The sequence below is a fragment of the Sparus aurata genome, chromosome 19 (genome assembly GCF_900880675.1).
Source record: "Sparus aurata chromosome 19, fSpaAur1.1, whole genome shotgun sequence".
Lineage (NCBI taxonomy): Eukaryota > Metazoa > Chordata > Actinopteri > Spariformes > Sparidae > Sparus > Sparus aurata.
In genome coordinates, this window is record NC_044205.1 from 6,303,578 (window position 1) to 6,318,536 (window position 14,959).

A 14,959-nucleotide genomic window follows, 5' to 3' on the forward strand; every position below is an offset into this window, starting at 1 on the left:
GTTTTCACCAAGGATCCGTATCTGTCTCAAATTGTCATAGTTTTACTTCAGTGACGCATCAGAATCAGCAGGTGCTGTGGATTTAATCGTTCCTCCATTTACTCTGCTGTTAGTGCCCTCGCTGTTTTATTCTCTCCTGCCTTAACAAGCCATTTCTCCATAGGGATCATTTCAAGTTTAATCTCACTTACTAAAATTAGGCCATTGTCCATTTCATTGGTGTTTTTATCTCCCTCCCACTCTTTAATAGTTTTGACATTTAAATGACATAATACAAATATTTAACCACTCCCACCCATGACCTTTCACATTGAGGGAACGTAATCAGGAATCAAAGTTACTTAATTTGTAAAACCTGTAATAAGCTTTTAAAGACTTATTTTAAAAAATGTGGCCTACCAGTCTAACCTCTGCCCCTCGTGTGCTCCTTTGCGCAGTAACTAACTACAACAATGTGGTGGAGGCCAGATCAGACTCAGATGACGAGGACAAGCTGCACATCGTGGAGGAGGAAGGCAGCTTGGCAGACGGGGCTGACTGCGACAGCACCCTGCCAGACGACGAGCACCTCAGGGGGCATTGCTGGGACAGAGGTGAGACCAGGCACTCACTCATTGAACACGTTGATCTCAATCACACATCTGCTCTGAGTCATGCAAAACAAACTTCTCGTCTTCCAACCCACCGTTTCCACACTGTTCTGTGACTTCTGTTCCTGCACTGGGGAAAAGTTCACCATAAGTTCTCATTTAATCTCATTTTCTGCTAAATTTTTCTGAGAATGTGAAAAATTATGCCAGTGGATGATTACAGTACTCGATTATCATTATTTGCCAGAATTGTATTTAGGCACATGCCAGTTTATATCTTTCACATCCCAAATCACACTGGCTAATGTTTCACTTCATTTGTTGTATCAGAATTAATAACTTTTTAAGATGGACAATAGTGTACAAGGGTTACTTTGTAAATACTTATATTTTATTTATTAAAAATAATAAAATCAGCTTAAGTTTGTTTGAATAGTTGAATCTTGGACAAAGTCCATGAAATTCAAATTATCTTAGTTTTAGTTTTTTCCCTCTTCTGCTTTATTGACCGCATGCACTCGGCTTGGCATGGACTCCACAAATTTGTATCAGTGATTTCTTTTCTATCACTCAGTAACAGAAGTACGCTTCATATAATGATATTCTGATGGTGGGGTCACATCGAATCCAGTTTCTGCAACGTGTTTTGGAGTTCAGTGCACAGCCCACTTAGAAACCTTTAGTCCTGAGCACCAAGGCAGCTCAGTTGGTCCTCCCCACATTAGCCAACATGGTTCAAATCCGACCTGTGGCCCTTTGCTTCATGTCATTCTCCCTCTCTCTCTCATGCTGTTTACTGCCACTCTAAAGCTATCCTGGTCTATAAAGCCACAAAAAGGCCAGAAATATAATTTCAGAAGAAAAAAAAACTACTTTAACCATGATTTGGCTTGACTTCATACTGCAGCAGGATAATGAGCCCAAACACACCTCAAAGCTTTGATAGAACTACTTGAAAAACCAAAGAAGACCAAGGAGTCTGGTCACAGCCGCAGTCACCTGACCTCAACCACTCTCGACATTTATGGGGGCACTTGAAGACTGAGAAAAACAAGCATCCTTTGACATCACAAGAACGTTGTGGCGTGTGTTCACATAATGTCGGGATAATATAAGTCAGCAGGTTTTACATGAACTTGTGGAGTCCATGCAGCTTGAGTATATGCTGTCATTAAAGCAAAAGGGGGACAAAACAAATACTAAGATATTCTGAAAAGATTCAACTTTTTTCACTTTTTTTCACTGCTCCGCTGATATTATCATCTGTAATGGAAAAGACTGTATTACATTGAAAACAAATGCCTCCATCACATCAACGTTCTTTACGTTTTGTTACAGCATCAATTGTTTGACTGCTGCTGTGTCATTTTGACCTCACAGACGTGATGCAGGCTAGGTTAAGACATGTCTCTCTGACATCTGTGTGCAGTTAAGTACCAGGCTTTGTCTCATTGTGGATCGCGGCGTGTAAGGAAACAGGTACTACACGCTGTGGGTTTCCAACTAAGGCAGGAAGCATGATATTAAACAAAGACAATGCCAGCAGAGGGAGAGACCTTCACACACAGAAAATAGCCTCCGAGCCAGTCGAGAGCTTTATGGCACTGGTGGGCATTGGAGGGGACCGCCGTGAACTCCTTTTTACCTCAAACTGCGTGGAAGTGACATCAGGCCCGTTGCCACAGGAAGGGCTGACGTCACAACCCAGCCCCCCCTCTTCCAAAACAACAATTGCAGGTGCTGAGGGATGTTGATGTTTTCAACCTGAGCCCAAGGCCTCTGTGTCGCTCTCTGCATGTGCATATAAATCCTCTCCCATTGTTTTCAGGCCTGTGCCAAATACAGTACGTACAACAGTGCGTACGACCGGACCATATGAAATGTAATTAGATATTAAGCCACAAGAATATTTACTTAAGGGTGTTGCTCCAAGCAGATTTTGGCTGGATCTTTTCACGACTGAGAGATGTGTGAGACAGAGGGCGGGCTTTGCTTTAGCAAGAGGTCAAGTTAGCACATACAAAAAAATGTCAAGTCACCTATCACTTTCAGTTTAGGGAGGGATTTTTGGAAATTCCTCTCCAGTGAGTTTCAGCTCAGTGTCAGTTTCAGGTGTGAGGTTTCGGTTTGCACGTGTACACAGACGTTTACACGGTTAAACCACAGACCTGTGCGCAGCGTCGACACCTATTCCCCAGACGGTGCTGTCATTTTCATCAGCGCTCTCCAGCTGTACCTCCTTGCATAAAGGGAAAGTTGGAGGAAGAATAATGTCATTGGTTTTGGCTGGGGCTGGTGAACATTAAACACTTCAAAAGCATGAGTTACACTGAAACAGCTCAGAGAGCTGGCTGCGCTCCACAGTTATGCCTGATCAGGCATATTTTCTTTTGCCTTCACTCATGTGCACACACACACACGCACACACACAGCTCTCTTTCTCGCTCTTTCTGTCTCCAGCCCTCATCTCATGCATCACACGCACTTTGCTGTCGCTCTGGATCGGACTGATGAAACATGGAGAAAGCCACAGTCCTTTAAACAAACACCCTTCTCTCGTCTCTCATCCCGTCACCCCTCCCTCCGGTGGTTTCACTCCTCAGAACAGAGAAGTCTCTGGTGCAGCCTTGAAAGTGACCACCACCCACTAATCTTCTCCTCAGCGTAGCCCAGCTCGCTTCAAATTAAAACCTTGACACCCCTTCTCCAGAGACTGCCGCGCTCCAAAACCAAGAGGTGCTTTTTCAGGGTTTTGCCATCTCTCCTCTCGTCTCCTGTTCCTCCCCTGCTTTTCTTTTTTTATGCCCTTTTCTCTCTCACTGTTTCTCTTGTTCTGAATCATTCCTCTTGATTACATGGTATCATGGGCTCCCTGCTTGCTGTCATTACTCATCACTCCTAAATACTTCTGTAGTGGTGGAACAGCCCAGTGTTGGTGCAATAAACTCCAGCCTGCCCTCCTCTAAGAACAGGCTCACCAACCCCAGGGGAGGAAAAGGCAGAGGGAGTGTTGACCTGGGAGGGCTTCTCCTTTATACGTGATGAGTTGGAGAGCATGATTACATCTCAGAAAATGGGCAGGGTGAAGTTTGAGAGCTTTGATATGGGCAGGCTGCATGGCACTTAATGAGAGTGAAATATAGCTTAAAGCCACTAGAAGACGAGCTGGTTGTTTGTTGAGTGTGTTTGATGGGCACTCGTTCTGCACTGCATTATTCCAACCAGCAGTGAAGTTTGCAAGGCTTTCATGCAGGAGGACTCTCAACTGTTTCTCCACTGTTGGCCTGACATGCGATGCTGATATTTGATGTTTCTTAGAATTGGTCTCAGATCCATTTGGATCATTTTGTCAGCAGGGACTGTGTAGACACACAGGAACACCTACATTCCTGCATGCCTTATGTCACAGTGTGATTTCAAAACCGAGCCACCCTTCTGCACAGGAAAGGAAGACTCTCTAGAGAGCCGGGAAGATTGTCCAGTGGAGACACAGCACAAATGCGTGATAGCACCATGCCAAGGATAAGCAAATCATCCTAAATTTGGAAACCTCTCAAATCTCTCCCCTGTTGCCTGTTCCCTCCTGTCGATGACAGATAAAGGCTAACATCTTTACTAATGATTGTGGAATATTTCAGCTGTTTGTGCAAATCCTTATCGCTGATATGTCTCTCACATCCAAGATAGAATCTAAAAACGGGTCTGGAAGCACGACCACAGGAAGTGGTGGGGGCAAAGGTCGACCAGGGCAGGAAATGCATCATGGGATACTGTTGTATCATGTTGCAGAGATGTAGGCAGGGAAGGATGAGAAGGGAACGAGGGAAAGAGAAGAGCAGCGAGTGGGTGGTCTGCTGATTTTGTTTGAAGACGCACCATAGGTTACACTGTAGAATACATAAAGAACAAACTCTTCTTTTTTAAAATCAGGACTGCAACAAAATGTCCTGCCACGACCTCACGGGGCCCTTGTTCTGGGGCTTTTGAACTGATTTTTTTTCACTTGTGCAGTGGTGCATTCACATCCCCCCGTCAGCACATAAATGGCTTGTGTGATGTTTCATGTCAGGGGAGCAGCCTGATAACACGGGGCCGCCTCAGTGAGGCTGTGAACCCTTCTGGCCTCGCTCTGTACTTAACAAAGAGCCGAGAGAGACAAACACACACACCCACACACACACACACACACACACACATGCATGCACAAAGAGACACACAAGGAGTGAAAACAACAGCTTGTCATACCTTTGCACCACAGACCCCCAACTGGGACTCCCACTTCACACACATGCTCAACATTTAGTAGCCTAGAGGTGCGTTTGAGTGTTTGGATGCTGCCTTCAGGGACAGGACAGGATCTAAACACAGCCAGATCAGCACTTTCCCTACATTCAATATGTTTTATGATGTATTGTCAACAGTCAATTCATGTCAAACTGTCTCTTTAAGATGGTGAACACTATTGCAGACATATCTAAGGGATGTTGCTGATGCTGTTGAGGTCGTGGGAGAAATGCTGTTTAAAATGGGGGGCGGGGGTTAGCAGCCCCTGATGTGTTCCTGAGCCTCCACTGGATGATGAGAATTCCTGAATTCAACTTTCTCAGCACCTGCTGTTGGCTTCTGCTTCACACACACGTGTTCACCGACACATAGCCTCTTTCTCTATCATCTCTCACGGGTGTTTGGGAGCGCGGGAGGTTTCTTCGAGCGGTCTCCAATAACCATAGCAACAAATGAGTGTGCTCATATTGTTTCACGGCTTTGTCAAGGTGCACTAGAGGAAGCCAGAGCAGGGCTGTATCTAAGAGTACTGGTATTCACTGTGCGTCGGTGACTCATGAAGTGCTACACCTGTTCCTGTCTCCACAGAGGACACAGCTGGTTCCGTCTTTCAATGCGCACACAATTCACAAAACACAATTCTCAAATCTCCTTTAAGCAGGGGGAGTGCTTAAATCAATTCATGAAACATCTGCCCAGTATACAGCCACAGAAGCCTAACTTTCCTTTTAGCCCATAAGTCACCCTTGTACTTGTGTACTCTGTGTATTGATACACATAGGCAAACTAACAGATCCATTTAGGAATAATGCTCGGTTTAATCGCAGACACACTATACTTGGTTCCGGTATCCACTTCAGGAAGCTCTGGGAGAGCAGAGACGGAAACAGCAAAGGAAGCTTTGGTGCGTCCTAAACCCCATCCTCAGGTTACACTTCCTGTACGCTGCAGCTCGGTAATTAGTGCTTGTTGGACTAGCTAGCCGGGCTTATGTGATGTGGAGGAGAAACACGCTCATCTCCCACATGCACGTTCTCATTTGCTGGGATATTAAGCACAGTCTGAAGGCCAGGCCTCTCCAGAGAGCACAGCAGCATGTGTGTGTGTGCGTGTGTGTGTGTGTGTGTGTGTGTGTGTGTGTGTGTGTGTGTGTGTGAGAGAGAGAGAGAGAGTTCCTATGTGATATCTATCAGCACAATACATCAGGACAAGATTCATCACCTAATTATCAGTCATGATCTCAACAAGTACCTTACCTAACATTGTAAATAGAGGCTTGCTATTCAGTTCTTACAAAGCGCCTGATGCTCGTACAGTAGCCCGTGGCCTTTGATGCTAATTAGTTTTCTCATCCCATTGTGAGCAACCACATCCGGGATATTTGTCTTTTTCTCCCAATGCTGAACACCTCATTCCAGCTGGTGAACTTGTCATGATCAAAGGCCTTGACTGCAAGATCCCGTTCAAGTCTGATGACACTCTCGCATTATTGGATCATGACATTACATATACAAAGGTTAAGGTTTCATTATGTACGGCTTCCGTCGGTAGAAAAAACATGTTCATCTGCTGCCTCGATCATCACCCTAATTCAGTGTGTGCTCGTCCCTTCACAGTGAAGGAGGATTGTGGGTCAGACGGTGAGGACGACGTGAGCGCAGACGCCCTCGTGGAGGAGATGCTCCAGCAAGGAGACACGGCCGTCATCTACCCAGAGGCCCCGGAGGACGAGCCTCAACGTCAGGGCACCCCTGATGCCAGCATCCATGACGAGAACGGTACAGGACATCATCACACAGCCATCACATCCCGCTAATGTTGTACTGAAGGGTTTGAATCCAACCTGTGGCTCTTTTCTGCAGTCTTCAAGCTATACTGTCAAATAAAGGCACGAAAAGGACAAAATGATATTGATAATTTAAGAAAGGGTTATTTCATGTCTACTCACCCAGAATTCATAACTTTTCCCAGTTCATGTTATGGATTTTCTTAAAAAATTAATATAGATCTTTTTTAAGCAGGACCAAATATCTTGTAGATGTGATATGTGATTCTTAGTTTGGGAAAAAAAATATGTATTGTTATTAATTTGATTTCTATAGATATTCTGCAACAACTATTTAAATAAACACCCTAGGGTTTCTTGAATGTTCAGGACACATTTCAACCCAATAAAGTAAACAAATGCAATTAGTGAGGCTTAGAATACACATACATACATTTTTTAAAAATGATGTATATTGTATGAAGAGATTTTTACATATTCTTTCAAGAATATCCAGGCCATGAAGTGGGAAGACCTAGGTGAGTTTGTATGAATGACAGAAAACACTCCTATATCCCTTTCCAGAAAGAACTATTATGTGCTTTGTGCCATTCGCAACATTATTAGTAGCACACACATGCAAGGCGCAGTGTCCTTAAATCACACATGCACCGAAACACACACCGCCATTTCCACCCAAGAGCTCACAGTCACTGAGCTCTCACACTCATTACTGCACCTACCTAGTAATTACTCGCCCCCCGGGGATGGCTCTACCTGCTCTCTGTCTCACCTCAGGTGTTAACTCCACCCCATTAACACCACTCTCTAACATCATTACACACACTGCTATTTGTTGAGTGCAGCACACAGGGGCCTTTATTGCTCCTGGGCTTCTGGCTTTTACCTGTTAACACAGCAGGGGAAAAAAGAGAGGGGGGAGGCAGAGGGGAGGAAGAGAAACGGCAACACCTGAGCAAATTTGTCACGGACGTGCAAAGCTCTGACTCACGGCTACCTGGGCAGTAATGTGTGTGCATTCCCATCCTGAGGCCCTCACCTGTCCCGCAGGGGAACTTAATACATCACCTGTTAACGAAGTAATGCTTTACCTGTGTGAGAGCCATTCCGCCGAGACCCTCTGTTCCACCAGCTCGGATGTAAGCAGGCGGCTGCTGTTTGCCAAGCTCACTTTTCCTTCCATGCGTGGGCGTTTTTGAAAGGCCTTTAACGCACAATAGGCAATCACATGATGGAATTTCAGGGGTGTGAAAGCTGTAATCGCTGGGCTTTATGTCAGCGAAAAGTACAAAAGCGAAAAAAAATAACTAAATCCAGCCCTGAACTGGCTATTTTGATCAGGACAGGAAGGCATTGCTATGGATTACTAATCAGCTTTTATCCATTTGATTACCTGGGTGCTGTTCACCTGTGGGGGAGGATCTCTCAGTGATTGCTGAAATAGCAGAGGAGTGTGACTGTGGCCGGCCTTGTGTAACATCAAAGACCCCTCCCTATTGACCATGTGTTTGTAATCCCCTCTTCTCCTCCCCCCTTCACTCCAACATATGTCATAACAACACTTCCCTCTTGTGCCTTTTTCTTCATCCAGGAACTCCTGATTCCTTCTCTCAGCTGCTCACCTGCCCGTACTGCGCACGTGGCTACAAGCGTTACAGCTCCCTAAAGGAGCACATCAAGTATCGGCACGAGAAGACCGAAGAGAGCTTCAGCTGCCCGGAGTGCAGCTACAGCTTCACATACCGAGCTCAACTGGAGAGGCATATGACGGTCCACAAGGGTGGACGCGATCAGGTAAAAACTGACTGACATATAACCGGATTCTGATAAAACAGTATCAGCTGAGGCAAAACAAAAAATATGCCGATGTGGCATTTTTTTGTTCGAAGCATTTAACATTAAGCTTACTTATCAAGGATTAAACCTGATGATTAAATCATGGTTTCCTCTGTCTTTGAGAAATTAACTGAGCAAAGTGATCAAGTAAGTGGAAAAACAATGAACCACATTTATGATGCTGCTGAATTTCTATCAAGACACCAGTTCAGTAATAAGTGGAAGACTGGATCGACAGTGAAAGAGATCCAGCTAGATAACTGCAGGGCATTTAGACATGCGCTCCCTTGGTGGTAAAATGCACATTTAATTCTCAGTGAATTCTTCACAAAAAAAATCCTCTGCTTTGTAATTTAAAAGCTGTTATTATAGAGAAGGAAAATCAGGAAATAAGTGATAGTAATGAGCAGTAAGTTAACACGACTCCTAAAACAGCTGAAATCGAGCATGATGGAACAGTTAAGCTATGGTTTTAATTGACTAGTGAACAACATGACATTTTATTAAGAAATACAGAGCAGCCAACGGTGTGTCCCCTCTTTTATACTAACGTCAATTGATTTTATTTGTGTATTGTTTTAATTTGACTAGCATCTCCACGTTAGACCAAATTCTGTTTAACTTTAGTTTACATAAATAAACTTTGCTCTGCTTAATTTTAAATCTGGATTTACTCATTTGAAATGTATTTCAACCAAACTCTGATTAGAGCTAATCTTAGATTAAATGAATCCTTGTAGGTGCAACCCAGTCTTAGTTGTTAGTAGAAATGCAGTTTTTTAGCAAATGCGCCTTTATTGGATTACAATTCTTAATGCAGAATCCTCTTTGAACAGCACACTGCTGCCATGGTACTGTAATGATAAAGTGATTCATATTATTTCAGTTATTCAACATTTTTATAATAACACTCATTTAAAAAATGGTAATTTTATAGTTCATTAAATGTTAGTTCATATTTATTATGCTGTTAATAAAACTGAAATGCTTTGTAAACTATTTATTTAGCTTTTTTCTTTATAAAGTTGCAACTGGTGTTTACAATAATAAATGTTAGGAAGTACTTTGTAGGTCATCCATTAACATTGACTGGTTATCCCAGCATGATCTGACAGTGTTCCACAAAGCTTCTTGTGATGGCACTGAATGTTTGGCTTTGTCAGTCGTCCATAAGTGTTGAATGGGGTTGACGTCAGGTGACTGTGGAGGAGGGTCCATGACAGCCAGGACTCCTTGGTCTTCTTTGGTCTTCAAGTAGTGCTTTCAAAGCTCTAAGGCTTTGTGGAACAAAGGTGTGTGGAAAACTGTCAAATCATGCTGGGACAACATGAGCCAGCAGGTTTTGTACAAACTTGTGGAGTCCATGCCAGCTCGAGTGCATCCCGTCATTAAAGTAAAAGGGGCACAAACTAAATACTGAGATATTCTGAAATGTATGGACATTTTTCAAAGATTCAACTTTTCACTTTTTTTCATAGAAATGTTTTATATTCTGAACAAATTAACAAATAAGTATTTTCACTCGTGGTATCAGACTGTTGGACCCTGCTGTAGTCATCAGCCTGCATCACATGTTTCTGTGTTTGAACCACTAAGTGCAGCCGGATTTGTTGTGACTGGTTTCAGGAGCACACTACTCATGACAAAGTGATTCTTCATCATGTAAACTAACATCGAAGCTCAGTCCTGTTTCTTTAGCAGCTTGCTTCCAGACATAACAAATAAACATGTGCCTCTGCCCCCGATTGAGTAATGACATTGTGACATGAATTAGTAGCAGTTCAAAGGTTGTGTTTTCATTGTGGGTCTCACTGAATGTCCCCTCTCCCCTCATCCGACAGAGACACATCACACAGTCGGGAGGCAATCGTAAATTCAAGTGCACTGAATGTGGCAAAGCGTTTAAATACAAGCATCATCTGAAGGAGCACCTACGCATCCACAGCGGTGAGTGGACCAGCCCTGTCACCATGGCAGCATTCTGTGTGTGTCTGTCTGTGTGTGCATGCACTTTAGGAGGTCTCGTGTGTCTTTGCTGTGTGCTGGTCACAGATGTTTCAGTGGCCATTGAATCAATATTTCTATTTTATTTATGTTTGAGACAATTCCCTGTATTTAGAAATCCTTGACGGTGTTTCAGGCCATTGTGTGCTCTTTCTTAACGTTGCATAATTGTGTTTCTTTTGGCATTATGGGACAGCAATTAGAGGAGGGCATTTCCCAGTGGTCCCATTACATCAGCGTTTAAGCATCATTGAAATGCATTAGAGCCTTTTCCTGCCATACTGTTCATTGCCTAGCCCGCTCATTTAGCTTCATTCACTAATGGAGATCTCTTTCTGCCCCCACCCTCTTTCTATCTCCCCTCTGTCACACACACTGTGGTTTTTTTCAGGAGAGAAACCCTATGAGTGCTCCAACTGCAAGAAGCGCTTCTCCCACTCAGGCTCATACAGCTCCCACATCAGCAGTAAGAAGTGCATCAGTGTCATCTCAGTTAATGGCAGACCACGCTTAGGGAACGCCAAAACCCAGACCCAGGCTCCATCACCAGTGCTGTCCACACCGCCCTCAGTCCTCCGCACCCAGATTAGAGAGAAGCTGGAGCACAGCAAGCCCTTGCAGGAGCAGCTGCCCCTCAACCAGATCAAGACCGAGCCTGTGGATTACGACTACAAGCCAACGGTGCTAACATCCCCAAATGTGAGCGCCATGAACGGTGGGATTTTTAATGGAGGTGCTGCAGCTCCTCTGCAGGGTACAGTCCAGGCCGTGGTCCTGCCCACTGTGGGGCTGGTGTCGCCCATCAGCATCAACCTGGCCGACCTGCAGAATGCTCTCAAAGTGGCAGTGGATGGTAACGTCATTCGGCAGGTGCTGGAAAGCAATGCCAAAGGCCAGGGACAGGTGAACTCGGGGTTAACCACTGGAACTCTCCTCACCCCGCAACAGCAACTCATCTCAGCCATCAGTCTGCCTATTGTGGGTCAGGATGGAAATGCAAAAATCATTATAAACTACAGTTTGGACCCCAACCAGGGCCAGCTCACAGCCCAAAACCTGAAGAAAGAGCCTGAGCCAAACTTACCAGCTCAGACCACCACTGACACCTTCAAGTCCCAGAAACTTCCAGAAGATCTCACCATCAGAGGCACCAGGCCCAATGAGACTAAAGGCAAAGAGGAAAAGACCACTAAAACTTGTCTCCTGTGTGATAACTGTCCCGGTGGGCTGGAGACACTCCATGCCCTCAAGCACTGCAAGACAGATGGTCTCAAGCTGAATGGAGCAGGCCTGGATAAGTCTGAGTCTGCTGTTGCTGCCCTGCTGTCAGAGGGAGGACTCTGCAACCAGCCCAAAAACCTCTTGTCCCTGCTCAAGGCCTACTTTGCCTTAAACGCAGAGCCCACAAAGGATGAGCTGGCCAAGATCTCTGACTCAGTCAGCCTGCCAATCCATGTGGTTAAGAAGTGGTTTGATAAAATGCAAGAGGGTCAGATATCACTGGGTGCCCCGACACCTCCCTCAGAGGAAGAGGATACCTGTGAAGCAAACAGTGTGGTGTCTCTGGTCCCAGGGAAGGATACGGCCAATATGAGCCCTTCTGTGACCCAGGATAGCCCTACAGAAGCCACCCCAGCAGAGGTCAATGGCACCCACAGCTCCCCGGCCTCCCCCTCACCACTCAACCTGACAGCTGGCGGCCCCATCCCAGCCCAGCCACCCCAGAGCACTGAGGGACCCCTCGACCTGTCGCTGCCAAAGCCGGCCAGAGAAGAAGTAGAGCAAGTTGTGGCTAAAGCCCACGTATACCCCTCCCCTTCCTCTGGCTCGACCACTGTGGATGAACCCCTAAACTTAACTTGCACAAAGAAAGAGGCATCGCCACTCTCAGCCATGGGCACCAGCCCCATTGCACTGTTCACCAGCCAGCCAAGTGCCAAACCCCTTGACATTGTGACCACAATGCAATGCCTCAGGGCACTAGCCACTAACAACAAACAGACTATCCTGATCCCCCAGCTGGCGTACACCTATACCACTACAGCAAACAGCCCTGCAGGGACTGAGACACAGGAAACCATCCACCTCAATGGAATCAAGGTGTGCAAGCATATAGTTACAACCTTCCTGTCTGTCATCTTTGTTAAAATTATACTTTGACATTTTGATAGATACAGAGAAAGATGACACCGTACGATCCGTACAGAGCCTTTTTATATTTCCTTTCACCTGTTTTTACACGTTTTAAAACAAGTCTACTTCAGTGGTTTGGGAGAATGCTGCAACGCTGGTTTGTTGTGAAGCTCCAGAAATCTTTTGTGAACTGTTTCTAAAAATCCAAGTTCTAAAACAACGTCCCGCAGTTTTATGGCGGGGTCGCAGGACTCTTTGTCACTTTCATCAAGTTTTTTCATCAGTTCCGATTTGTGATGAAGGAAAATCCTCATTTGGTAGCTGACAGGATTATTCCCTTGAATTCAGAAACAGATCCCTGTAATATGTTTATTTACTCTTGTGATGAAAATATTGATCTGAAACTTAATTCCATGGCTGTTCTGTAAATTGTTTTCTAATTAAAACTAATGATAGCAACTTCTGATCAACCCATGGATACAGATCATTTAGTTTGTTCAACAGATACAAGTAACAGTGTAGATTTTTTTTCTAAATAACTCCAATCAAGAACACTTATTCTTTATTCATACTTGCGTGTCAAACTATGACTTTTTGCACAGCTTTATTTGCTTTCTCAGTGTTCTCACATAGTGTTTGCTCCTCTGGTTTTTCCAGAGGTCAGCCACAGCAAACAGGCCTAACTCTAAAACTGTTGTTTTTGTAAGCCAGGTGATTAACAGGGTGACAGTCCAGTAGCCAGTTTTACACACAAGCGAATTGGAATCAAGTTGGCTTTTTCTCTATTAGCGGCCATCAGTCAAACCGTTCAGTCCACATCATTATTTCTCAGCGTTCAAAAGCACGAGGACATGATAGATAGTCTGAAACCATCCAAAATCTAATCAATAAGTCATATATAGAAATGTCAGGATTCAGTGCTTTGTAAAAATGATAGCCCTTAATAGTTCTTCATTGTGCAGACACCTAATGGGCCCATAATGATGGATGTAGATCTCTTAGGGTGTGTGAGTGATCTTCCAGGGCTGTCACCAAGAGGACATGAGGCTGCACTTTACTGCAGAGCCCCTATTGATCTGTGGGAATCTGTTTAAACGGCACACCTCTGCCTGCCTCATTGATTTATTGTTGTTGTATTATACTTTTGTGTTAAGTGGATTGGCATAGATCTGCCTTGTAAAAAAAAGAGCCCTGTGTATATATATCTTCTCTTTGATATTGCCCCACGTCCTCTCTCACCGGCTCAGGGAAGAAGAAACTGTAGGTGTGCTCATAAGTAATCAGCAGGCTTATGTTGTTGACCAAGGGGATGTTAGTTAAAGGAACAGTTCACCCAAAACTTGAAATGTGGTCATTATTTCCTCCCCCCATGCTGATGGAAAGTCAGTCGTAGTTTCATAGTCCATGAAACATGTTTCTGGAGCTTCACAGCAAGACAGCGCAGCAGCATCTGGATTGAATGCACAAGCTCACACACACATTTGTGATGCACACACACACATTGCTTCACTTGTCACTTTGAATTCCTACATCTGTGATTTCTTATGTTCTCCAGGAGGAGAAGCAGGACTCAGAAGGCGTGTCCACTGTGGAGGAGCAGAACGACTCCGACTCTGGCCCTCAGAGGAAGAAAATGAAGAAGACGGACAGTGGCATGTACGCCTGTGACCTGTGTGATAAGATCTTCCAGAAGAGCAGCTCGCTGCTGAGACACAAATACGAACACACAGGTACATGTGCTTCCCAGGCCTACACACGAACTTAGCCAAAACTCACAGATGGAACCGGAACTTGTCTCACCATCACTCACTGTTGGGTCCCGGGAAAGATGAGTCAGAGTGTGTGCGAAGGGGGATTTTGAGCTACAGCGTAAAGAAGGGTGGACACCACCATTCCAGCAGGTATTACTCAATATGCACAGAAGAGGTCTGAGAAGTTCTTTCCGCCAACTCCCCACCTCTGCACTGCCAGCTTCTCATGTGAAGCACCAAATGTTGCAAGAGGCGAGCTCTGGTAGTGATTTGAATCGCTCCAAGATGATGATTCCGTGGCCAAGTGCAGGTCAACGCTCTCAGAGGCGTTTTATTTTTTTTCTTTATTGCTCTGATACCTGGCGTGCAACCATAGTTTTCAGCTCCAAATGACCTCATCCAAGGTGAAACTAGCTGTTCCCTGCCTAGATAAAGTTTCCTTGAAGGTTCTCAAGTGCAGTTGTTGTGATTTTGTTGTATTGTTTTGAAGTTTTCCTTGGATACATTGATGATGGATGCTGTTAGGAGTCTATCAACCTTCCACGCGATAATGTGACGAGCTTCACTGCCGTCAC

The 14,959-nt window shown here is 44.8% G+C and overlaps 1 protein-coding gene across 1 annotated transcript in view; it reads left to right on the forward strand.

The window, feature by feature from the left end:
- The window catches only part of zeb1b (zinc finger E-box binding homeobox 1b), a 53,815-nt gene that overhangs the window by 34,954 nt on the left and 3,902 nt on the right, over positions 1–14,959 (forward strand). Inside the window, exons 2-7 of the mRNA XM_030398675.1 lie at positions 438–593; positions 6,491–6,652; positions 8,252–8,454; positions 10,338–10,443; positions 10,892–12,600; positions 14,189–14,363. Of these exons, the coding sequence (XP_030254535.1) occupies positions 438–593; positions 6,491–6,652; positions 8,252–8,454; positions 10,338–10,443; positions 10,892–12,600; positions 14,189–14,363 (2,511 nt within the window). The remainder of the gene's footprint in view (positions 1–437; positions 594–6,490; positions 6,653–8,251; positions 8,455–10,337; positions 10,444–10,891; positions 12,601–14,188; positions 14,364–14,959) is intronic.